Source organism: Drosophila novamexicana, unplaced genomic scaffold (genome assembly GCF_003285875.2).
Source record: "Drosophila novamexicana strain 15010-1031.04,08,12 unplaced genomic scaffold, DnovRS2.1 tig00000308-arrow-arrow-pilon, whole genome shotgun sequence".
In the NCBI taxonomy this organism is placed as follows: Eukaryota; Metazoa; Arthropoda; class Insecta; order Diptera; family Drosophilidae; genus Drosophila; species Drosophila novamexicana.
The window spans coordinates 461557-484814 of NW_020824799.1; the positions used below are offsets into that span (position 1 = coordinate 461557).

The following is a 23258-nucleotide window of genomic DNA, read 5'->3' on the forward strand; positions in this document are numbered from 1 at the left end:
CTAATTCGAGTTTTACGTATAACAGGAATTTGATTTTTATTAATATCAAATAATAAATACAGTTCTTTCTATAAAAGTATACTCTCTATCGACAGTTTACTTTATGGATACGCACAGACGTATGCAAGAGCATTTGTATATAGTATTTGATAAGCAAGTGTCTTGCCGCTTGCTTGCTGTTTTATGCACGATTCTGGTTTAATTTTGTGTCAAATAAAACTTTTTGAAGCTTTCTGCGCTCGCTGGGCTGCCCCGACAGCATATGATGCAGCTGTAATAAAAATAACATTGCCGGGCGGGCACACATCAATTTTTGGCTGGTTGCAGCACCATGAACTTGAACTTGTCACAGATTTTTGTGACAGATTGCAGACGGATGTTTCCGTTGTATCTTCCGCTAATAAAATAACAAATAGAGCATTTAAAATATCTACAACTTTAATATAATTTATTGCCTTTCATTTCTTGCTTAATGCTATGTTTCCAATCTCGATATGTATATCTATGCTACAGTTTATTTGGAAGATAATTGAGCTATCATATTGTCTTGTAAGCATTCGAGCAAACACCACAACAAATCATAAGAGTATGAATTATAAATTAATAATAATACATAACTAAATTAACGTGAATATATTATGTGCAATATATTATAAAACACGGCAAATAACGTGCTTGTGTATCCAAGCATTTTCCGAAAAGATAACAAAAAATACATGCGGAAAGTAATATTTAAAAATCAACACGAGCGTAATATGAATGTTTGTTTGTGTAATCGTAATGGAATCAGAAGCAAACGCTCATAGGGTATATATTTATGCATAGTACGGCTCTGCCGCTGGGCAGTATTAGATTATATATTCAGCCCCAAGAGCGTTTACCTAATTTGACTAGTTTAACTGGCACGCTCCGGTCAAGCTTGAAGCGTTCGCAGCTTGGTTAAGCCAACACTACTACTACTACTGGTGCTGATGTCTATAAGACCTTCCTCATGTATTTCTTATTCATATTTTGTAAACTAGGCAGCTCGCAGTGGCGCGGTCCATACATGGAAATGGGTTCACAGTATTCATACCCGATGCGTTCATAGAAACCATCCTGATCTATGGTCGATAGATAAATGGTGTTTAAATCGAGAACCACACGGCAGTAGTCCTCGGCAAACTTCATGATCAGCTTTCCAAAGCCCTGACCACGATAGGTTTTGTCCACGACAACCGACTCCACAAAGCAGGCCTTCTTTTTCGATGTTATCGGGCTAAGCTTTAGGTGAGCTATTACACGACACATGCCCTCCGTGGTTAGCACCAGGCTGCAAGGCAGCGTATCACAAGAAGCTTCCAGGGAGCGCATGCGTGCAGTTTCGGAGCGCGGCCATTCGGAGTTAATGAGCGCGCACGTATCCTTCATTAGCTCCGGAAAGTTGTGTATTGGCACCACATTGAACGGACTGCCAGAAACATTGAACGGTGGAAGCCCCTGTAAATATACAAAATATGTTAGCAACGTGCCAATAGGACTTCCGTTTGTTAAAAACTGCGTTTGCCTAGGTGTGATCCAGCTACCTCATAGTACGGCTCCGGTTTAATATAGCGCATATCGCTTTAACTGACAAACTAACTGGGCCGACTGTTGTTGTGCCACCATCAGGCTACGAAAGTACCTCAAAATCTAAAAAAGAATAAATTTAATTCTAATCGGGGGGCAACTAGACAACAACTTGTTAAAAAAAAAGAAAACGTTCTGATTTATGTACACTGGATAAATTGAAATATGTATTAATAACACAAAGGCCACGAATACCTATTAAAATATTTCACATTTTACACATTGGACTAAAGATTGAGAACATCGTCTAAAACAAGGCCGTAAGCCTCATTTTTTGGCGTTTATTGAAAAACTGTTCTTTTTAGAAAACAAATATGAAAATACATATACATATATAATACAAATTCCTTAGAACAATAATCATTTGGTATGGTTTCTATAGTTACAGTGAAAGAACTCTTGTGCTTAAAAAACGTGTTGAAACAAAATATATCAGTATATATATATATATATATATATATATATATGCCTGTATAGATTTCAAAATTTGCACACGTTCGGACATATGCAAACCTTATTTTTATCTTTCATTTACCATTGTTTTATAAACAATTGTTCTTTCGTTGAACATTTTCTGCCTGTTTTGTTTTGATATAGTTTTTGTAAAATAGTCGTGTCTATAAAAACAGATAGTTAATTAAAAAATTTTTTTAGTTTACATTTTTTAAGCGACAGATTTGAAACTGAGTTGCCAACCTAATGGAAAATGTAGCCTTGGATTAAGGCTAACAAGCTTTGCAGCTACATATAAAGAAATAATTTATTTGCAGATATTCACAAAGTATATATTTATTTAGTTTTAGTGCCCGAGACTGTGGAGGCGGTAAATCATGGATAATACATACATATGTATATAAAAAGCTATAAATGTACACAGATATATGTATATAAGTTATTCATTAATGTATGTTCTGCGATGTAACACAATGTTATCTTGGGTAAGTTGCGTTGGTCCCGCGCTGCCCTTGATCAAAATATGTTCTCCTTGATCCAGTAATATTACGAAAGATATGTTTTATCGGCAATGCCGGAGCAGTATATTTATTTCGGCGACTTATGTGTTGCGCGCTTCATATAAAACTAAAAACTAGGGGACAAGCAAATTATACAAATACCCTAAGCCTCAATGCATCACGCCATCAAAGCATGGTCGGCAAGCCGACTCAGCATTCCATGCAGTGTCAGCTTACCGCTGCTGGCCGTTCTTAGCGCAGAGCGCTGAACTCAGTTCTGGCGCGTCAGCATTGTTAATACGAAGCTACTTAATTGCTAGGGCAATATATTTATGCTTAGTTGTTAACTACCCCCCCCTCAGGATGATGGCCGTCCTCGGGCATGTCGTATTTGTCAATCGCCTTCTGCATCTGCATGGAGGCTCGTCTTTTCCTTAGCACCAGAAAAAGGAAGAATGAGCCAATTAGTCCGACATTCATGACCGCGCCAATCGCGAACCAGAATTTAGGCGAGCCAGCCGCAACTACCTCCTCCTTGAAATCTCGAATTGATAGCAAGTTGTTGATGTTCATACGATGCAGGAGTGGTATGCTTAGTGCCGGGTCATGTCCGATGATGTTTAGGAGCGGTGACCTCACGATGCCAGGCTGCTTGCTTAGTGATTTGCGCAGGTTTACAAATTCTGTGCCATTGATAGTTGCAGACCGTTCGAAAGTTATCAGGAAGGTTCCTGAGACGGTTACCTCTGCGTCATCATCTGTTCGGACGCGCGCTGTCGCTTCGTTGATAACCACGACGCCGTCATCTACAGGCATTATCGCTTTCAGGTGGCTAGGTTGAGTGTGGCAGTTGGCGATGTTTCCCGCGTGAAGGGAGCTAGCACAGGTTTCGCGCCGTGCTCGTTCGCAGAAGGTGTTATGCGTAGTTACGGTGCATCCAGTAACTGCAAAGGTATCCTTTTCGCATTCCGCCAACGTGTCTTCGTCGAGTCGCAGAATGGTTTGTTGGTGTGAAACGGGGTAGACGGAGACCTTTTGGCACCTAAACTCAACTTTAGGGTAGGCTATTAATATGTGGATAATATTCTCGGACTGAAGGACCTTGATCTTAGAAGCTTCTATCAAGCTAACTATTGGGGTATCTTGTTCGATAAGTGATTTTAGATCGGTATGATCAAGGATTGTAGGATTTACTATGCTTGCTTTTGCCAACGTTATGGTGAGTACTAAATTTTGAATTTCTGTGTTCAGTATTCTATTTCTTGCCAACAGGGTCTCGAATAAATGAGGAGTGTCAACCAAATCGCCTTTGCGGGAACTGATAATTTTATTGATAGTGTCCGTTAGTCTGTTTATTTGTTTTTGAGTTTCGGAGTTTATTAGTATCTGTTTGGAGTTAGCCTCCACCAACTGCGTCTCTGTAACGCGGATCCTTAAGAAATCTGAAGCATCAGGGGTGCCAGCAACAACCTTCAAGGCAGTGCCTAAGAAATCGAGGCTTCGTGCAAATCTGTGATGCACTTGAAGAACGGACAACAATGTTCTAAGGTGATCTGTATCTACGTCTAGTAGTTTGCGCATATGCGACTGTGGAAAGGAATCGGACAGTCTTTCCGTCTCGTCTATCATACTAACAAATTCGGAAATGTTACTTGAGTGCCTCAAGTAGCTACGTTGATCGAACACCAGTACTTCCCCGTCTAAGACCGGAATGTAGTTGACATGCGAGAAGTCGGTGATCCGAGCATTTACCGCTGCTAGTGCCACAAGCAAAGTGAGTGCAAACCTGAAATGGACGAACAATATAAGACGGTGTTTAAACTCTGAGTTGGCTTACTAGCTAATTGTGGAGGAAAACTTATTTCAGGTTGTCCTTATGGACCACCCTCCCCTTAATGAGGACAGACGTTCCCAGGTCTGCTTCGACCTTTTGTTCTGAGCATAAGGGAGTTAACTTGTTCCCTAGCCTCTTGTTGTTCTTCTGGAACACCTTTTCTCCTACCTCGAAAACGCGGTTTTGTCTGGATGCATTGCACCTTTTGATATTGTCTTGCTGTGCCTTAATTAGCCTGTTTTTGACGTTCCCGCGACGATCAGAAGCTGCTGCATGAACGACCTCAATTGGTTTCTCGAGGGTTACTGAGTGCAAACTTTTGTTGTACTCTATCGTAGCCTTTAAGATTAATTCTGTAGTGTCGCTGATTTTCTTGTCTAACTTGAGGCATCTCGCAATTTCGGTCAGGGTGCTATGAAAGCGCTCCACCTGGCCGTTTGAGGTGCTGTGAAGCGGAGCCGCATTCACAATGCAAATGCCGTAGGCGTTTCGGAGCATCGAAGTGATGGTCTCGGAATTGAAGGCCGCCTCGTTATCGCAATAAATTGTCTTGGTTGCGGGAAAAAGGTTAACAATTTGCAGTAGAGGGCTTGTGACATCGATTATCGTTCTGGATAATATCGGTTGGACGACTGCAAATTTTGAGAATTTGTCTATGCAGGTCAAGAACTGTTTCTTGTCTGTCGAGAAAATGTCAATATGCAACATTTCGCCAGTATAACTTGGTATAGGCGTTTCCCCGAGTTCTTGTTTCTTCGGGTGCCTATCGTATTTGGCTTTAGTGCAGACCCTGCAGTTTGCAACCACTTCTTTGGCCAGACTGGCCATATTGGGAAAATAATAGTCCCGAAGTACTTGTTTAATGTTTTCCTGAGCTGCTCTGTGCGCTCGATTGTGCTCGGCAGTGATGATTTCTAACTGCTCGTTTTTGTCCGTTATATCTTGCACAAGATTTTTGCAATGCCAGAATTGGGTAGCAGGGAAATACAAAATCAGGTCGTGTTGGAAACTTGCCAACGTGGGAAGATCGCAATGTATTGCATTAACGACTCCAGAATTCACAACTTCTTTGAGGGTTTTGAGAATTGAGCTCTTGTCAGTGTAACTGATCAAGTGGCGTGTTTTGCTGCGAAACAGCAACAAGTTTCGCTTTAGCGGAAAACGCGATTCCTCTAGGACAATCTGGTTCCTAAAGCAATTCAAAGGTTTGTCTGTTGTCTCGACCGTGTAGGTCAGGGAAAGTTCGCTGTGAACGGTTGCAGCGTCCGAACGGGGCCCATCTTGCAGAGCATTAATGTTTTGCCTTGAAAGGGCATCCGCCACCAGATTCTCTTTGCCCGGTTTATAAAACATTTTGGCATTGTGCTGGTCAATGTAAGATTTCCATCTTTTAATCTTGGAATTCGTGTTCTTGTCCGACACAGCGAACGTGAGCGGCTGGTGGTCCGTGAAAATGTTAATTTCCCTAGAACCGTACAGAAAGTTCTGCAATCTGCCTAAAGCCCACACAATGGCCAGCAATTCTCTTTCGTTAGTGGCATAGTTTTGTTCGGCCTGTTTTAAGGCGCGAGAAATCATTGTTATTGGCCTATTGCCTTGGGAAAGAACCGCGCCAATTCCACTGGCCGAAGCATCAGTGGTTAAATCGAACGGTTTCTGGAAGTTTGGATACATTAACATGACGTCTTCTGATGCCAAAATACTCCGCAGACGGTGAAATGCATCGCGTTGAACTTCATTAAATTCAACAGGGATTTTCTTTGATACGTGCCTACTAACTGAACCATTTTCCCCTTTAAGTATGTCCGATATCGGACGCGCTATAGCGGCAAAGTCCTTAATAAAGACCCTATAGTAGTTGGCTAACCCCAAGAAGGACCTAACGCTGTAGACATTCTTTGGTTCAGGGAATTCCTGAATGGCTTTAACTTTTTTGGGGTCGGATGTTGCTCCGTCTTTGGTTACAATGAAACCCAGGAATTCGATACTTTCCTTGAAGAAACGAGTCTTTTCGGGGCCTACACGCATGTTTGCGTCGATTAGACATTTTAACACAATGTTAATGTGTTGAAGGTGCTCCGTTTCGTTTTTAGAAAAAATTATGACGTCGTCTACATAGACAAAGCAAATCTTTCCTATATGTTCCCTCAGGATATCGTCTATTGCCCTTTGGAATATGCTGCTTGCATTGCGCAGGCCGAATGGTAGGCGACAGAACTCGTACTTGCCGCTGCTTACTGAAAATGAAGTCTTTTCGCGGTCATGCTCCGCAAGGTAAATTTGATGGTACCCCGACTTTAGGTCGAGGGTAGTGAAGTATTTTGCCTTTCCTAGATTTGCTAAGATCATGGGGATGCTCGGCATGGGGTAGCGGTCCGGTATGGTTTTTTCGTTCAGTTTCCTGAAGTCGATTACCAACCTTTTTTTTGGGTTACCGTATGAGTCAGTGCCTTTTTTATCAACCACCCATGTTGGGCTGTTGTAAGGCGATCTGGAGGGCCTGATTATGCCATCGTCCAGTAATTGTTTGACTTCTTTGTTTATGAAGTCAGAAACACCCATGAGACTCGGGTATCTTGAATACACAGGCTCGTTGTCTACTGTTCGGATTGTAGCGATAACAGCAGTATTAAAAGGGAGAGCTTCGTCTGCATTTGAGAAGGCTCTTTTGTTTCTGAGTATCATGTCCCTGAACTCTTTCTTTACGGAAGGGGGGACTACGATGTCGTTGACATCGGTGAAGTTCACATCAGCACATTGATAGTACTGGAGTTTTTCGGATGTACTCTGGTATTCCAGAGTGTTTTTTGCCAAGTTCAATTTGACTCCGGCTTGTGTTAGCAAGTCGAAGCCTATGATGGCGTCGAAAGAACTTAGGGTATCGAGGAGAAAAAACGGGGAGGTATGTTGGAAAATGTTCATCAAGCATTTGCGCTTGATTTCGGTAGACCCGTGGATCGAGTTTACCGAGAATGACTTGGCGACCGGCGTTATGGTCTTTAGCTCTGTTAAGGGCTTCACATAATTTTTTGCCGCGCCAGTGTCAATCAACATCTTCAGAGTTCTCCCAGCCAACCGTCGTTCAATGTACGGAAGCCGGGAGTGTTCCCTAAAAAATTAATCGAGTCGTCACCAGGTGCGTACTCGTTCTCACTCTCTAGTTCTTCAACTGCCTCTTTGGCCGCCTTCTCGAATTCTGTTACGGCTTCTTTGGAATCTGATTGTACGACATTGTTAACGCGTTGTCGTCTTTGACCTGTTGAACGGTCTGACGAATTCTTGCGTTTTGGTGCGTTGGACTCATTAGCCTGACGCTTGCTGTAGTCGGTTTTTTGTCTAAATCTGGAGGAAGAGTCAACTTCCATGGGCTGTGGAGCCTCAGTTTGATTATCTTTAGGGGCCTGGGGCTGGGGACCGCCCTTTTGGCGTTTCACAAAATGGGGATTTCTCTCCTGATTTTGCTCATCTTTGTTAAATCTGGTTTGCTTGCCTTGGGCACGGTTTTTGTTACTTTCAGCAATTTGCGCTCGGTCTTGCAAGGCTTTAGCGTAAGAGTTCGCGAACATGCTTCTCTCAATGCTAGCTTCTGCCTCTCTGGCAAGGGCCAGAGCGGATGGTAGATCTTTTGGTTGTGCAGGGAACACAACCGCTCTCAACGGCTTCCTAAGACCGGAGATAAAGGCGTGCAAGGCGTCGTCTCTGACCTCCCGGTTGAGCAAATCCGCGCCTTCTTGGTCGTGAGACATTACAATTTTGTTAGTTACGAGCGTGAGTTTCTTTTCGACGTCATCGTAGTATTGCATCAGGGACATTTCGCCCTGCGTAACTAACTCCAAACATTGTCTCAGCAAGCGCAAGGATGTTTTGTCCGAGTATGTGCAATCTAGCCTAGCTAGTATTGCATCGAAATTTAGGACAGTGTTGTGAGACACTAGTAAGGCTCCAGCTGGGCCTTTGATTTTGTTCCTAATGATCGCTACCGCTTGGTAGTGTGCAGTGCTCTTTGGATAGTTCTTGAATAGTTCGTACGCGTAGATGGCTGCTTGCCTCCACGCTACATACTCATCCTGTACGCCGGAGAAATCCGGCACAGATTTAATAATGTCCAAGGGAATATCGCATTTGGCGTTTGGATCGACGGATATTTTCTCGTATGTGACGATTTGCGGCGCCTCCACCTGCAAACTCTGTACTTGTGAAGCTAAAGCGGTTATTTGTGCTTGAAACTGATTTTGTTGTTGCGCTAAAGCTTGCCTGATGGCACCCTCAATGAGATTCTGAACTTGAGCCGGCTCCATTTCTTCAGTTACAACGGTATCTGCAGGAGTAGGATCTACTGAGCAATTGATTTCCCCCTCCCAGCTATCGTCACTATTATACTCGACTTTTATCTCCCTATAATTCCAACTCATTGGCTTATGGTTGGCACTTTTCAAACTTAGGCCGATCGAGAAAGATCGGCAGGTAACGCTGTTGGCAATAGTGGAAACTGGTGAATCTTGGGGTATGCAATATTTATTATAAAAAATTGTTAGGGGTATGCAGCAAAAAATGTAATGCTGCCGAAAGTATGCAATAATTATTCGTTTAAGGTATGCAATGCTTTATTGACAAGGAACGCTGGTAAAAGTATGCAACAGTTTTTAGTGAAAGTATGCAATGATTTAAAGGAATGAAATGCTGGCAGAAGAGAGCAGCAATATTTACTTTACTTTACAATTTTTTTTTTTTTTTTTTTTTTTTTTTTTTTTTTTTAAAAATCACACGTATCGGTACGTGGCGTTCGAGAATAATTTCTTCAAACTGAAATCACTTATGAACTTACATGGTATGGGTTCCTATTTATTGGTTGGGCGCCAGTTATTCATTAATGTATGTTCTGCGATGTAACACAATGTTATCTTGGGTAAGTTGCGTTGGTCCCGCGCTGCCCTTGATCAAAATATGTTCTCCTTGATCCAGTAATATTACGAAAGATATGTTTTATCGGCAATGCCGGAGCAGTATATTTATTTCGGCGACTTATGTGTTGCGCGCTTCATATAAAACTAAAAACTAGGGGACAAGCAAATTATACAAATACCCTAAGCCTCAATGCATCACGCCATCAAAGCATGGTCGGCAAGCCGACTCAGCATTCCATGCAGTGTCAGCTTACCGCTGCTGGCCGTTCTTAGCGCAGAGCGCTGAACTCAGTTCTGGCGCGTCAGCATTGTTAATACGAAGCTACTTAATTGCTAGGGCAATATATTTATGCTTAGTTGTTAACTTATATGCGTATAATTTTGTGCGCCAAATTCAAGGCGAGCCATAAAAAAGGAGAACAGTTTTTCTAAGCGCTGACGAGACTTACGCGACCTTGACTGTCAAAACGGCGGCAAATATTAGGCACAAACATATTTACACACATTCTTGGGGATTACTTGGTTATGATTAAGGCATGACGTTTAATTTGTAACCAGTATGTGTACATACAGATGCAGTATGAAAATAGGTAGTAATAAAACTACACGCACACATACACACACACACGCAGCTAAACTCGATTTAATTGTTCAACAATGCGTAATAATTATTGATTTTTTTTTCTGCTGTTTACCATTGCGAGCACTCGTTGCTCTTTCCGTTGTATTTCCTCACGGGCGCCACGACGAAATGTACAAAGCGGACTGATATAGTTTCCAATTCTGACGATCCGAAAAAATGGGCCAAGTTCCGCTGACCGAGCAAAATGTTTAATATACAATTGATGTTGATGATAATTTTAGTGTATTTGTATTTGTGGCGGCAGCGACGACGTTGAACGGCAACAACAATGCACGCTTCGCCGATTTTATACAAGAAAATTGAAAAATTGGCTAGATATGTGTTGGCCAGACCTGTCTGTATGCTTTATTTGAATTAAGTGTTAGTTTAAACTGAAGCCGTTACGTTTTGTTTTATTTTTAAACATTTTGTTTAATATTTTCATGTGTGGAGCGATGGTAATGTATTGCCACCTTGTTTATAAATGGCCCGCTCTGCCAACTTCCTTTTAAAATATATCGGCTATCCACCACAAGCTATCGGACAGTTTTCAAATGTATATCGGAAATTATAAACAAAATATGAATAACAAAAAAGTGTACTACTTGCACTAGTCGCAGGTACATAACGCACTAATGATAATTCACACATACTAAAATTAACAGTTTAACGGTGAACTTACAGTGCCCTCAGCGCCGTACTAATTGTTTAGCAGCAGCTGTTGAATTTTCCTGTTCACGACACTGAAATATTTATTACACAACAAATAAATCAAATAAAGACATATCGAAAAAGTGCAACATTTTAAAATTGGCAGCGTTCGGTCTATAAATAATTTGTAAACAAACTGAGAAAGAGGAAAGACGCTCGAGCAAGCAAATAGCGGCCAGGCATTGACACTGACCCACTGATTGATTAGCAATTATTTTCTGTCGTCAGCCGGCGCAAAAAAAAGACAACTATTTCGCAGACCCAATATATTCACGTGCAGCAGCCGCAACAATGGCGAACCGACAAATAACGCAACCACCAGAAAATCATCTACGATTATCTTGGCACGATACTCAGATGATGGCCACATTGAGCCCACAGACCGTTATGGACTACTTTTGCCGCAAGAGCAATCCGTTCTATGACCACATGTGTAACAATGAAACCATACGCATGCAGCGTCTGGGAGTTGAACATTTGCAGTAGGTTTCTAGCGCAGCTTATTAGCGATTCAGTTTTGTAAATATTCCGTTCTTTGCAGTAATATGCTGGGCATGGAGTACATTCTACTGCACGTAGCCGAACCAATTCTCTATGTCATACGCAAACAGCATCGACACAATCCCTCGGAGGCGACACCAATTGCCGATTACTATATAATTGGAGGCACTGTGTACAAGGCGCCTGATCTGGCAAACGTGATAAATGCGCGTATTGTGAGTAAACTCATCAACACATCAGCATAGTGCTCAAATATTCCGATCTACTTGCAGCTCAACACAGTCGTTAATCTGCAGTCGGCGTTCGAGGAAGCCAGCAGCTATGCCCGCTATCATCCCAACAAAGGATACACCTGGGACTTTTCGTCTAACAAAGTTTGTAAGTAGAATGCATATTCTCGATGGCTGCTCGCTGTAAATTTAATATATTCCAATTAAATTGTGGTCTCTGATTTTTCGCAGTATCTGACAAAACCAAGTCTGACAAGAAGGATTCAAATGCTGCCAAGGATGACAATAGTGGCACGTTATTTCAAAAGCAACGTGTTGACATGTTGCTGGCCGAGCTACTACGTAAATTCCCACCGCCTATACCTCCAATGCTACAGAATTTTCAGCAACCACTACAAGCTGGACAAGTGCCAGCGGGCACAGATGGTAGTACGGGGTCGAACCCAACGGATATTCATGCCACTGGGCCATTAGATATAGCAACGGAAAGCATAGATATGAAGCCGCCGCCCGAGAAGAAAACCAAGTGAACTTCGTTGCAGTTTAATCGTATATTTCATATTAACCGTATTAGCATTAAAGTAAACACAACCTAAACTAAGGTATTTGATTTAATCTTCATATCGAGCACTCGGTGCATTTGCTGTGTTCAGCTTCTTGTTTTTCGAGTGCACTGTCAGGCAGTGGTTAGTATAGTCAAGAATGCTCTTAAAGGACTGCTTACAGGTGTGGCAAGGCACAGATTTAGTGGGTGTCCGATAGACGCCTGCATGGGCAACCTTCTTGGGAATCTTCTTTACCGATGGCGGCGCCATTTCAACACTTTTTGTACCTCCGCTGGTGGCTACAAACGCAGAGAATGTAACAAACGTTTTTCGGGCTGGCCTCGATCTAAACTTACCAATGGGCTGCTCTTTCTCCATCTCTGGCATCGTGCTCTCACGTGGCTTCAAGCTCTCACTGCTCACAGCTGGCGAGGTGCACGTCAATTTTGGTAGCTTTGCTTTCTTTTCATGATTCAGCTCTGTAAATTGAAGCTTACGCTTCTCGCCTGGCGGTATTTTGTCACAGTTCTGCATTAGGTGAATGTGCAGCGCGCGTTCGAGCACAAATTTCTTGTCACAATATTTACAGAAAAACGAATTCTTATTTCTAATTGCTGGCCTACATTTCCAGTGCGAGTCCATGTGGGTATCGAGCAAGTTCTTCTCTCGAAAGCTGGCACTGCATAGTTGGCATTTAAACTTATGTATAATGGGACGGACTTTTTCAGCAGCTAATTCTCCAGCTGCTCTTGCGGTCTGCGAAGTGCTTGCCTTGCTAGTGGCGCTCTCAGCGGATCGTGGCAGCATGGACTTGCGGTATCCAGTGTTTCCCATAAGGCTAGTTTTGGCTGCGGGCAGGCAGCTGCGGCGCGCAATCGGATTACCTGTAGCCAGTTTGCGTGCTGGGCTGTTCAATGTGGTCTTGACAACAATCGACATGCGTTGCTTAAATGTTGTCCCATTAGCTGTGGGCAGATACGAGCGACGCGGCCGTGGCAAGGCAAGTGTCGGCAGTTTTGTTTGGTTTTCGGGTTTTGTTGAGCCGTCGGTTAGTTTAAGAGCCTTAGCAATCAGCTCGGACACTTCATTAACCATCTCAGAGACCACAATTTCTGTATCCTTTCTGTCTTGGGCAACTGCTGCCAATGGAGATGGCCCATTCAGTGACAGTGACGGCTCCTCTGTCGATACTGGAAAAATAAATCAAACTGATCGGTTAAGAGCCGAAATCAAACAAATAATATGTTAAAGTTTACCTTCCGTAATATTTTCAAGCACAACGTTGGCGCTTAAAGGATAAATATTAGTCTTGTTATTTTCCTTTACTGAATTGTCCTCAAGCGTAGCATTAAAAATTGTATTTGTCTTCACGGTCGAGGCAGTGGCGTCTATGGTGGACGATAACGTGGAATTCTCTTCATCTGGCTGCGTGTTCTCCTTATTATCAGCGTCTGTAGCAGTCACATCCTGACGCACGTCAGATAATGTTATATTTTTTGTTGGTGTCGAGCACAGGGCGTTGTGCTTGTTCAAAATACTCTTGTCAAAGGGGCGCAAGGGTGAGACTTGGTCTTTCGAAATGTCATTCTTAATTAGAGCCTGGAGTACGTTTTTCACATCTTTTTTCTTTTCCTCTAGGGTGTCATCATGTTTTAGGTCCAGCTCCATGCTGTGCATCTCCAAATATTGAGTAGTTTGGGTAGCCATCACCGATTGCCATTTGCTGGCCAGCGTGTCGTCGGCTTCGGCGTCAAAGGACAAATACATGCTAATGCTGTCCTCGCCGGGTGCAAGCGAACGGCGTGAATTGTCCATAATTACACTGCTAAAAAGTTATGTTCACTAAATCCGTTCGTGTGCAGCACAAAATGAGAGCGCAAAATTAAATTGATACTGAATAAGAAAAAAAAATTGCGCTGAAGATCACTGACGCTCAGCCTTGGCTGTACCAACAACTATTCGTTAATATTTCAAATGTATTATACAACACTAAACGCGCCAACCAGTTACGAACGGCGGTATAAATATAAATACACAGCTTCGCAGTGTTTAATAAAAAGTTTTTTCTATATTTTAACAATTTAACAAGTTTAGTTCTTTTTAAAAAATTCTTATCGTTTGGCTATAATTTGTAGAAATTTTCAATTTTAATGGCTTGCTATGAATAAAATTTGCTCACACTGATTTTAGATTTAGCAACCCTGGCTTATCGTATATCGGTCTCGTGTGTATATCAATTTTCGATAATTCTTGTATATACAGAATTGGTTCTTGTATTTGCATAAAAAGACTTGCCAAAATATTGTACAAATTAAACAAATCTTTCGATTATCATTTTTAACTTAAATTCAAGTTCCTGCTTTTGCAAAAAAACGAGCTTATAAAAACGATTGTGTGAACCCCTTGTGGTGGCGTCAGCAGCAGTGATTGTGAGTCACTTGCGAAAATTTCCCAAACCTGCTACAAAAAATCTCGCAACCACTTGCTAAGTCATCAGTTCGGCGTAAACACCGCAAATAAAAAATCACGCAATGGCTGCAATGGTGGAAAATGAGCCGCGCACGGAGTTGCAGGAGCTGCAGCTTAAATCCGCTCAAGTGGCCGACGAGTCGTTGGAAAGCACTCGACGCATGCTTAGTTTGATGGATGAATCTAAGGAGGCAGGCATACGCACTCTGGTAGCCCTGGACGATCAGGGCGAGCAGCTAGATCGCATTGAGGAGGGCATGGATCGCATCAATGCAGATATGCGAGAGGCAGAAAAGAATCTTAGTGGCATGGAGAAATGCTGCGGTGTCTGCGTGCTGCCGTGGAAGAAGGTCAACATAAAGGATGACGGCGATAGCGCCTGGAAGGCCAATGACGATGGAAAAGTGGTGGCCAGTCAGCCGCAGCGTGTCATTGATGAGCGCGAGCGTGGCGGCATGGGCGCACCACCACAATCCGGGTATATAGCGCGCATAACCAACGATGCGCGCGAAGATGAAATGGATGAGAATTTGGGACAAGTGAACTCAATGCTAGGAAACTTGCGCAACATGGCCTTGGACATGGGATCCGAGCTGGAGAACCAAAACAAGCAAGTTGATCGCATCAATGCCAAAGGTGATGCGAACAACACTCGCATGGACGGTGTTAATAAACGCGCAAACAATCTGCTCAAGAGCTAAACTGCACAATTGAATGCACTCAAAGCGATAATGATTAACCTAATCAAAAGCTCCTCCCACTCTCCATATACTCGAAACAACTTACTATCTCACCTAAACTTACACAACCACCACCACCACCACCAACAACTACTACAACAACAGGGAACACATGTTGTGGGCACAAATATACTAGCAGTAGCGGCATTATTAATTGATTTATTTGTTGCTACTGCGTTATCAAACTATATTATACGTATATACTTACTAAAGCAAAACTGAAGAGAAATTAATAATTACGATTAACCCATCTATATAATGTATCTACACGTATACCTATCGTCTAACTACTAACAACCTTTACCAAAATTTTATAATGAGATATTTCGTATAAATGTACCCAAGTTTTTGGTACAAACATTTTGAGGCATTTTACGACCTTTATGATTCAAACTAAGCAACTTTGTATGTAATCTATATGATAAAATATTTACAACTTGTGCATGCTGTGGTGAGGCATTTATAAGGAGTCAACGGAACGAACGGATGGTTGAGAACAATTAAATATTTAAGGGTAGTGTCATATTGTAGCCAATTTATGTGCATTCTTTGTGTACGCCAGTTTGTTAATACTATACAAGAAACGTACTAACTGTATGTATGTTTATGTACCCCCCTTTTCTATATATAACACATATACATATTATATACTTCAACCAGATTGTAAGCCCAGTTTTTGCATTAGGTTAAGTCTGTGCAACGTATTTTGTTGTTTTGTATTAATCTGAAATTATCTGTGCACAAAATATTATTCATTGATATGTTTATTGTACATTACATAATATCGTATTTAATTAGATATATAAACCCACGCGTTAACCCCGCTTTAAATGATTAAAATTGCCAGTTTAGTTTCTATTTTAGCTGTTATAAATTGCAATAATTGAAATTGAAATTAATTCGACACGAAAGAAGCGTGTTTCATTTATTTAAAATTTTGTATAGCACTACAAATTTACACTCTAGGCACGCCTGAAATAATTATATGTTGCAATGTAGGCGGTAAAATCATCTCCGCAGTCTTCGGCATGCATGAATTCAATTTCGGGCGCTGCCTCAACTGGAATGTAGACAATGTTTCCGCGCGTAACGGTGATTTCTTTGGGACCCTCCTTGGTGTTAAGCTTTAAGATGCGGACACCTGTCAACGTCAACAGAATGGACCCATATGGCTGTATCTGTAGCTTGTACGTATCTACAGTGTGTTTAAGGGCCACATGCATCACAGCGAAGTCGTCAACAGGTGGAACAAACACCTGTACGGTGTCATCGATGCGATATGGCATAAACAGCTTGCAGCTTGCCGGTTTGCCCTCAAATATTACCGAGGCAATAAGCTGCTCCACATCTTTGTATTTGGGCGTGAGTCCTGCACGAATAACATTATCAGAACAGGCCATGCATTCCACACAATCACCATCCAAATATGCATGAATCTCGTTGGCGCCCAAGTAAATGGCCTGACCAGGCTGCAGACGCACCAGATTCAGAAAGAATAGAGACAGTACACCCACGTCTCCGGGAAAATCTCCATTCACTGTGTTGAATATATCCAGCAATCCATCCTGCTTAAGCTCTACATAAACATAAACAAATGAAATGGATGAAATTGAAATGCAAATAGGATAAGGCGGCAGCCTTGCCTTTTTTGTAGTTCTTGGCTATCTCCTTGACGCAATTGGCGACGACAGTTTCATCCGACTTCATTAAGATCTCGTAGCATTCCTTTACGCCCTCGGCGTTTCGATTTTTGTGTAGCGCATGGACGGCGTCTTTGCCGATGAGCTTGGATAACGGTTGGAACTCATCAATATTATCGATTATATCTTCGACTGGCTGAAATCCAACCAGCGCCAGGAACGGTGTTAGAGCTATGCTCAGCTCTGGCTTATGATTATCATCCTTATAAATAAGTGGTCTTTCCTTGTGGAGACGCTCTGCTTCGCATTTATTTGGATGCACTTGGATGCTGAGTGCTTTTTTTATGCTCAGCACCTTGAACAGATATGGCAGATCCTTCTTAAGAACACGGTCGAGGGTTTCCCCAGTCGCCTTGACAATGGAAACACCACAGAAATGGGTGCCCATCCACATTTCGGCATATGTTTCATTCTCGTTCAGGATAAAGTCTGGATCGTTGGCCATTGCCATTTGGGCAACAGTCGAATTAATGCCACGTTTACCCCATTCATAGTTTTTCACCCAGCCAGTCAGTTCCATTTCTTTAACGCTTGCGAAAAAACTTTTACTGCCCAACTAGGGTCAACCTGAAGGTGATAAGAAAATAAACATATGATTTGGACAGCTGTTTGGGTGGGTGGCGGGCGTTAAGGCCCACACAATTGCGTGGGGTTTCGATAACAGCTTTAGCTTCCGAATAGTTGTTGGATACGTGCCAATTGTTATCTGATAATCACGCCCACACCTCAACATAAAGATAGTGAATTTTCAGATTTTTTTTTTCAAAATATTTTAACTACATATTTGAAAAGTGCCAGACAGTGTGACCGCAAACGCTGAAATAACGCTTTTGCAATTAGAATACTAACATCTGATATTAAAATGCATTTGTACCAATCTAGAGTATTTGCAATGGCGATATATAGATGGTTATATTTTGAAAGTGGGTATACTTTCCACTGCCTAAAATATTTTTTAGTTCGCATTGTTTTAATAGTTGTTCATTGTTTGCTGTTAAGTACATTTAACAGTTTATGTTAAGATAATGCTCCTGTAAATAACATTTCTGAAATGCCAAAGCTTACAGAAATATCGCTAAGCTGCAAATATCGCTCATCTCTAGTAACAACTTGCACTTTGTCGGCATTTTGATTTCATTAATTGCATTTCTTATTTGTAAGGTACGTAACACAATATATTATAGCTTTATGGTATTATTTTATAGCATTTTTTTTTCTTTGTTTCGCTATGCATGCACCGCGTAATATGCTCAAGAATCAAACGATTTCCTAGCTTCTAATTGGGCACCTACATATGTATGTATGTTCACACAATACAAATATTTGTATGTGTGTACTTTACAGTTTCAACGCGTTGTTCAACATTCATAAAATCACAATTTCATGTTTGGTAATATTTGAAATAATTTCGAAATTAAAGCATTTTACATTTTACAGTTGTGCTGCAGTAATTCGGTTGATTATTGTGATAGTACGTTGTATATAATATTTCAAAATCGTCAGTCAAAATTCTCAGTCATGTTGCTAGTTCAGAAAATTCGTAGGTGCCGTCAACTGGGCCAGCTTTGCCAATTACGTTTTCGAACGGCCAGCAGTTACACTGTAGCGCAACATTTCCAAAAGCAGGCAACGCGTCTTCTGAATTTCGGTCAGCTAAGAACAACAACATCTGCATTTACAGCCGACAATTACAGGTACTCCATGGTTATGCGTTCAGCACTTATCTTAACTTATGTCTGATTTCTCTGTTTGTTGCAGCACACGTGTTAATTTGCCACAACCAAGCGTAATGGCCAGCAAGACTTCGCATTTCGTGTTGCCAAATACGCAGCCCATTGCCGATTTGGATTGCAAAAACGCATTTGAAAATTTAACCGACAAGGAAAAGCTGTACGCTCACTATTTTAGCAAGGCATCCTGGGACGGTGGTCTCGTTTCCCTCATCCAATCCAGCCCGGAGGCACCCCTTATATTTTCGCTATTGCATCGCATTTTTGTTGCCGAAAAACCCGCCGAACTGAAAGTCAAAGCCTTGAAAGCGGGCGCTACTGAAGATGATTTTACTGTGAGTCTCTGAAAATAAATCTACTTAAAGATTTTATCAAGTACAAACTAAATGATCCATAAATGGCCATACAACTCTTTTTAACGATTAGTTTTCCTAGAATCAAAATTCTTCCATGGTAAAACTATCTTTCAAGTAATAGAAACCTTTTGTGAATTTTTAGGCATTCCTAGTTTACGCATGTGGTGTGTTCGCCAATTCCGGCAACTACAAGGGCATGGGTGATAGCAAAATCGTGCCCAACTTGACGGAGGATAAATTTGAGGCGATTGTGCGCTCTTCGGCTGCCTATGCTGCCGAGCCGCGTGTGTCGAAGATTTATGAGAAGGTCAAAAATCTGATTTATGCTCTGGAAGCACGTAATGAAGTTCTCGGCTTTGCACCAAATGGCGTAACTACATATTGGTCGGACAACTGCACCAAGGAGGATTCGGAAATAGTCAATGCCTGGCTGACAACGAAGCGTATTGAGCCATACATGTGTCGTACATTTAAAGTGACCGAGAACGGAAAAACATTTTACGACATCAAGCTCGGTTCCGTTGAGCAATCTAGCAAGGAGGGCATAACCCTGGCTCTGGAGGAGTACAAGGGCAACCATTTTCGCGTTACACGTGGCGACTATCAACCGTTGCTGAAACGTGTAAACGAGAATTTGCTTCAAGCAAAGAAATATGCCGCCAATGATAATGAGTCAAAAATGATTGAGCATTATGTCAAGTCCTTTGAGGAAGGCTCTTTGGCCGAGCATAAGGATGGCTCCAGATGGTGGATCAAGGACAAGGGACCCGTTATTGAGACCTACATTGGTTTCATTGAAACATACCGCGATCCGGCTGGCGGGCGTGCCGAATTCGAGGGCTTTGTGGCCATGGTCAACAAGGAAAGTTCGGCTAAATTTTCCGAACTCGTCAATCGTGCCGAGAAACTTCTGGAGTATTTGCCATGGACCGAGCCCTATGAGAAGGATTCATATTTAAAGCCAGATTTTACGTCGCTAGATGTGCTGACTTTTGCTGGAAGCGGCGTTCCTGCTGGTATTAATATACCCAATTGTAAGTAATACCATATAGAGAGGAGCCAATATATAATGAATTATGTCTAACAGATGACGAAATTCGTCAGGATGAGGGCTTTAAAAACGTTTCGCTGGGCAACGTGCTGGCCAATATAAATCGCAAGGATCCCATACCTTTTCTATCCGAAGCGGATCAGACACTCATGAAGGAATATAAGGTGAAGGCTTTTGAGGTGCAGGTGGGCTTGCACGAGCTGTTAGGACATGGTAGTGGCAAATTGTTCCGCATCGATGAAAATGGTACCCACAACTTTGACGTGGAGACAGTAAAGAACCTCATAACTGGCGAACCTATTAATAGTTGGTATAAGCCTGGCGAGACGTACGATACTAAATTCGGGGCCATTGGTTCATCCTACGAAGAGTGCCGCGCTGAAGCAGTTGGCCTTTATTTATCTCTGCAGCGGGATATACTGGAAATATTTGGTTTTAAGGACGCTGCAGAGCAGGACGATATCATTTACATCAATTGGCTTAGCCTTATTTGGAACGGCATGGGTGTTGCCCTGGAAATGTACAATCCCAAATCCAAACTGTGGCTGCAAGCACATTCGCGTGCACGTTTTGTTATCATGAAAGTATTGCTTGAAGCAGGCGAAGGATTTGTTACCGTTGAAGAGACCGAGGGTGGTAAAAATCTACTGCTCACATTGGACCGTAGCAAAATCCATACCGTTGGCAAGAAAGCGCTGGGCGAATTCTTGACTAAGCTACAGGTGTATAAATCCACAGCCGACATCGAAGCCGCTTCGAAAATGTACGAACACTACTCGAACGTGAACGAAGGCGGATCACATCCTTGGGCCAAGTGGCGTGATATATGCCTGGCGCACAAAAAGCCGCGCATTATTCTGGTGCAGGCTAACACATTTATTAATGGTGACAAAGTTGAATTGAAGACCTATGATGCCACTCATGAGGGCTACATACAGTCTTGGGTAGAGCGTTATCCCACTACTGATATTGATGATGTACTAGAGAATATTGTAGAGCAGGATAAGAAGTACTTCCCTATTGCTTATTCAAAGTAAAACGGCTGGAAATTGCATATACATGTTGACTCTGAAAAAATATATTAAATATCTTTATGAACTTTTTACTGCCAAACTCGTGGCCTTTCTTTAAGAAACATTTTTAATTACAGATATTGCTTATTGCTTAAGAAGGGAACACAGTCGTTATCAACGTTGTCCACTGTGCCTATTTACCTTGATCAATCCTTTTCCGATAAAAATCTATCGATAGTAAAATATCGATATCAAACATGCAAAATATCGTTACTATAATAAATAAGGATTTTACTTTTAAGGCATCAGTTGTTTCTTTATAATACATATTGCTACATCATTTTATTTTACATTATTTATATAGTTTTTTTTTAACGTCGATTCGCTACCATGACAACGCTAAAAGGGACATACATGGATACGAGGGACGCCGCCCCCGCGATTCATATCACAGGGAGGCCCAAGTATATCGTATCGGTTGACGATACTCTTGTTTACAAGAACGCCAAATATTTTTGTAATACAGTAATCGAAACGGATCTTGGAAGTAAGCAGATGGAAATGGAAAATCGTCTTGGTAGACAGGCCTCCAGCAAAGAGGCTATAATGTCTGACGAGCTTAAGCAACTGAAGCATCAGGAGTTCATAGATCGCAAGCGGCGCCAACAACTGCGCAACGAATGCGAGGAACTTCGGGAATTGGCTGAGCAGCTCCGATTGGCATCAATTACAAAGGAGCTCGAAGAGCATATTTCGGAAACCAATAGAAACCGAGAACTGGCCAAAAATGCCAAAGCGGTGGGTTTGCAGCGTGCCGAAGCTAAAAGACAGCAGGACTTGGCGATGCAAGAGCAGGAGGAGTTGCTCAAGAAGGAACAGCAAATAGAGCTCCACAAGACGTTGTCAAAACAAATCGAAGAGAAGCGGCAACAACGCCAGCTTCGTTATGTAGAGACGCTGACAGAGCGGGAGATGCGCATGGCCATGCAGCAGCAAATTGAGGAAGAAGACAGAGCAGAGCAACTGGAGCTAAACCGATTAAAGCTCAAAAAACGCGACGAAATGATTACATTCATTAATGAGCAAAGGGAATACAAAGAACTGCAAAGGGCTAAGTCTGACGAGGATATTTTAAAAGTACTTGAAAAACAATCGGAGATAGCTGAGCAAAAGCGCCAAATGGAGGAGGCAAAGCTGGAGGCTCAACGTAAGCAAGCGGAGATTAGAACGCGAATTGGTCATCAGGTGTTTGAAGTTGAGGTAAGTGTGCTGAAATCTAGAGGAATGCACAGAAAGATAAAAGATTTGTTTTCTTATACCCGCAGGAGCCCCTACGTCAACGCTACACTCTGTTGGTCGATCTGCTGATCGCAGAGTACAAAGCCAAAGACGATGAACTCTACCGGCAGCAGCTCAAGCAGAAGCAATTCAACCGGCAGCGTGCCCGGCAGGAGCTGGAACTTTATCGCGCTGAAGTAAATGAGCGCAACATCGAAAAAGCTCGCAAAAAGCACGAAGAAACAGTTGAAAGAAACCTTATGTGCCCCGATGAGGGCCCCGATGGCATTAATAAAAGGGACATCCAGGAACGTCAACGGCGGAAGGAGCATGGTGTCTTACTGCTGTCCATGATTGAGGACAATAAACGCAAACGTGCTGAAGCAGCTGCTGAAAATATGCTGTTCTTCGATTCAAAAGCCAAGGCAGAAGCCGAGCGGCAAGAGCGCATTCAGGAAGAGCGGCTGCAGATGCTGGGCTCTGTGCCGGCTTCGGTGCTGCAATATCTTCCAAAACAAGTGCTTACGGATTCGGACCGGAAGTATTTTAACATACAGAAGAAACAGAAAACGTTTAAGTAACAGCGTAATTGATCACCAAAAGAAGCATTATCGGGCCAAGGCTATTTTAAATTTAATATTGTAGCTCAACAATATGGATATGAAGATATTTACTTAATAGGAAAATCCTGAGCTGGCATTTCAAATACAGGCACCCAACCCGCCCCTGTGCCTACGTGACGTGTCGCATACATTGCGTGGTGTTGCCGTACTTTTTAGAAATAGTAAACAAAATTTAAGGCTTGTACGCCAATCACGGTATAGTTGCAAATAATCACTGTTTACGCGCAATATTTCTCATTTTACTATGCAAAATTGAGATATATAGTTTGGAGTATAAAAACCAAAGATTTCATTTCGCATCAATAAAGAATGGTTAGTTCATCAAAATCCACGGAAAATAAATATATTGATAGCACAATCCGTTTGTTTAAAATAACAATACGTTCAAGC

The 23258-nt window shown here is 42.1% G+C and overlaps 7 protein-coding genes across 9 annotated transcripts; 4 read left to right on the forward strand and 3 right to left on the reverse strand.

Moving 5' to 3' along the window:
* Positions 1 to 446: 446 nt before the first annotated feature.
* Positions 447 to 10185, reverse strand: LOC115759519 (N-alpha-acetyltransferase 80). Of its 2 annotated transcripts, XM_030700464.1 has the most exons (3): positions 9995 to 10185; positions 1566 to 1671; positions 447 to 1479 (listed from the first exon to the last, which is right to left on the reverse strand). In XM_030700464.1, exons 2-3 carry the CDS (start codon positions 1596 to 1598, stop codon positions 976 to 978), a joined length of 537 nt encoding a protein of 178 aa, XP_030556324.1. In that variant the 5' UTR covers positions 1599 to 1671; positions 9995 to 10185; the 3' UTR covers positions 447 to 975. The 2 variants fall into 2 exon arrangements, with proteins under 2 accessions (XP_030556324.1, XP_030556325.1); XM_030700465.1 differs by lacking the exon at positions 1566 to 1671.
* A 294-nt stretch (positions 10186 to 10479) lies between these two features.
* Positions 10480 to 11952, forward strand: LOC115759517 (mediator of RNA polymerase II transcription subunit 6). Of its 2 annotated transcripts, XM_030700461.1 has the most exons (5): positions 10480 to 10541; positions 10606 to 11114; positions 11174 to 11348; positions 11406 to 11511; positions 11595 to 11952. In XM_030700461.1, exons 2-5 carry the CDS (start codon positions 10924 to 10926, stop codon positions 11891 to 11893), a joined length of 771 nt encoding a protein of 256 aa, XP_030556321.1. In that variant the 5' UTR covers positions 10480 to 10541; positions 10606 to 10923; the 3' UTR covers positions 11894 to 11952. The 2 variants fall into 2 exon arrangements, with proteins under 2 accessions (XP_030556321.1, XP_030556320.1); XM_030700460.1 differs by having other exon boundaries at positions 10488 to 11114.
* Positions 11903 to 13990, reverse strand: LOC115759514. Its single transcript, XM_030700458.1, has 3 exons — positions 13165 to 13990; positions 12265 to 13098; positions 11903 to 12207 (listed from the first exon to the last, which is right to left on the reverse strand). Exons 1-3 carry the CDS (start codon positions 13721 to 13723, stop codon positions 11975 to 11977), a joined length of 1626 nt encoding a protein of 541 aa, XP_030556318.1. The 5' UTR covers positions 13724 to 13990; the 3' UTR covers positions 11903 to 11974.
* A 178-nt stretch (positions 13991 to 14168) lies between these two features.
* LOC115759518 (synaptosomal-associated protein 25) lies at positions 14169 to 15093 on the forward strand. Its single transcript, XM_030700463.1, has one exon. The coding sequence runs from the start codon at positions 14440 to 14442 to the stop codon at positions 15076 to 15078; it is 639 nt and encodes a 212-aa protein (XP_030556323.1). The 5' UTR covers positions 14169 to 14439; the 3' UTR covers positions 15079 to 15093.
* A 76-nt stretch (positions 15094 to 15169) lies between these two features.
* LOC115759516 (mannose-6-phosphate isomerase) lies at positions 15170 to 17612 on the reverse strand. Its single transcript, XM_030700459.1, has 3 exons — positions 17514 to 17612; positions 16761 to 17384; positions 15170 to 16693 (listed from the first exon to the last, which is right to left on the reverse strand). The coding sequence occupies exons 2-3, from the start codon at positions 17335 to 17337 to the stop codon at positions 16080 to 16082; spliced, it is 1191 nt and encodes a 396-aa protein (XP_030556319.1). The 5' UTR covers positions 17338 to 17384; positions 17514 to 17612; the 3' UTR covers positions 15170 to 16079.
* Positions 17613 to 18276: 664 nt separating this feature from the next.
* On the forward strand, positions 18277 to 21067 carry LOC115759614 (dipeptidyl peptidase 3). The gene is made up of 4 exons (XM_030700593.1): positions 18277 to 18511; positions 18576 to 18882; positions 19046 to 19937; positions 19991 to 21067. Exons 1-4 carry the CDS (start codon positions 18336 to 18338, stop codon positions 20989 to 20991), a joined length of 2376 nt encoding a protein of 791 aa, XP_030556453.1. The 5' UTR covers positions 18277 to 18335; the 3' UTR covers positions 20992 to 21067.
* A 214-nt stretch (positions 21068 to 21281) lies between these two features.
* Positions 21282 to 23194, forward strand: LOC115759616 (meiosis-specific nuclear structural protein 1). Its single transcript, XM_030700595.1, has 2 exons — positions 21282 to 22227; positions 22293 to 23194. Exons 1-2 carry the CDS (start codon positions 21358 to 21360, stop codon positions 22824 to 22826), a joined length of 1404 nt encoding a protein of 467 aa, XP_030556455.1. The 5' UTR covers positions 21282 to 21357; the 3' UTR covers positions 22827 to 23194.
* The last annotated feature ends 64 nt before the right edge of the window (positions 23195 to 23258 follow it).

Bases quoted from the DNA above. Each gene is read 5' to 3' on its own strand.
- LOC115759519 (XM_030700464.1), bottom strand. From the start codon at position 1,598: ATGCGCTATATTAAACCGGAGCCGTACTATGAG. The intron at 1,480-1,565 runs GTAGCTGGATCA...GTATATTTACAG, and splicing joins AACCGGAGCCGTACTATGAG to GGGCTTCCACCGTTCAATGT.
- LOC115759517 (XM_030700461.1), top strand. From the start codon at position 10,924: ATGGCGAACCGACAAATAACGCAACCACCAGAAAATCATCTACGATTA. The intron at 11,115-11,173 runs GTAGGTTTCTAG...CGTTCTTTGCAG, and splicing joins CTGGGAGTTGAACATTTGCA to TAATATGCTGGGCATGGAGT. The intron at 11,512-11,594 runs GTAAGTAGAATG...GATTTTTCGCAG, and splicing joins CTTTTCGTCTAACAAAGTTT to TATCTGACAAAACCAAGTCT.
- LOC115759514 (XM_030700458.1), bottom strand. From the start codon at position 13,723: ATGGACAATTCACGCCGTTCGCTTGCACCCGGCGAGGACAGCATTAGC. The intron at 13,099-13,164 runs GTAAACTTTAAC...TTATTTTTCCAG, and splicing joins GCTTGAAAATATTACGGAAG to TATCGACAGAGGAGCCGTCA. The intron at 12,208-12,264 runs GTAAGTTTAGAT...CTGCGTTTGTAG, and splicing joins GGAGAAAGAGCAGCCCATTG to CCACCAGCGGAGGTACAAAA.
- LOC115759518 (XM_030700463.1), top strand. From the start codon at position 14,440: ATGGCTGCAATGGTGGAAAATGAGCCGCGCACGGAGTTGCAGGAGCTG.
- LOC115759516 (XM_030700459.1), bottom strand. From the start codon at position 17,337: ATGGAACTGACTGGCTGGGTGAAAAACTATGAATGGGGTAAACGTGGC. The intron at 16,694-16,760 runs GCAAGGCTGCCG...ATGTTTATGTAG, and splicing joins AGCCAAGAACTACAAAAAAG to AGCTTAAGCAGGATGGATTG.
- LOC115759614 (XM_030700593.1), top strand. From the start codon at position 18,336: ATGTTGCTAGTTCAGAAAATTCGTAGGTGCCGTCAACTGGGCCAGCTT. The intron at 18,883-19,045 runs GTGAGTCTCTGA...GTGAATTTTTAG, and splicing joins CTACTGAAGATGATTTTACT to GCATTCCTAGTTTACGCATG. The intron at 19,938-19,990 runs GTAAGTAATACC...TATGTCTAACAG, and splicing joins TGGTATTAATATACCCAATT to ATGACGAAATTCGTCAGGAT.
- LOC115759616 (XM_030700595.1), top strand. From the start codon at position 21,358: ATGACAACGCTAAAAGGGACATACATGGATACGAGGGACGCCGCCCCC. The intron at 22,228-22,292 runs GTAAGTGTGCTG...TTATACCCGCAG, and splicing joins ATCAGGTGTTTGAAGTTGAG to GAGCCCCTACGTCAACGCTA.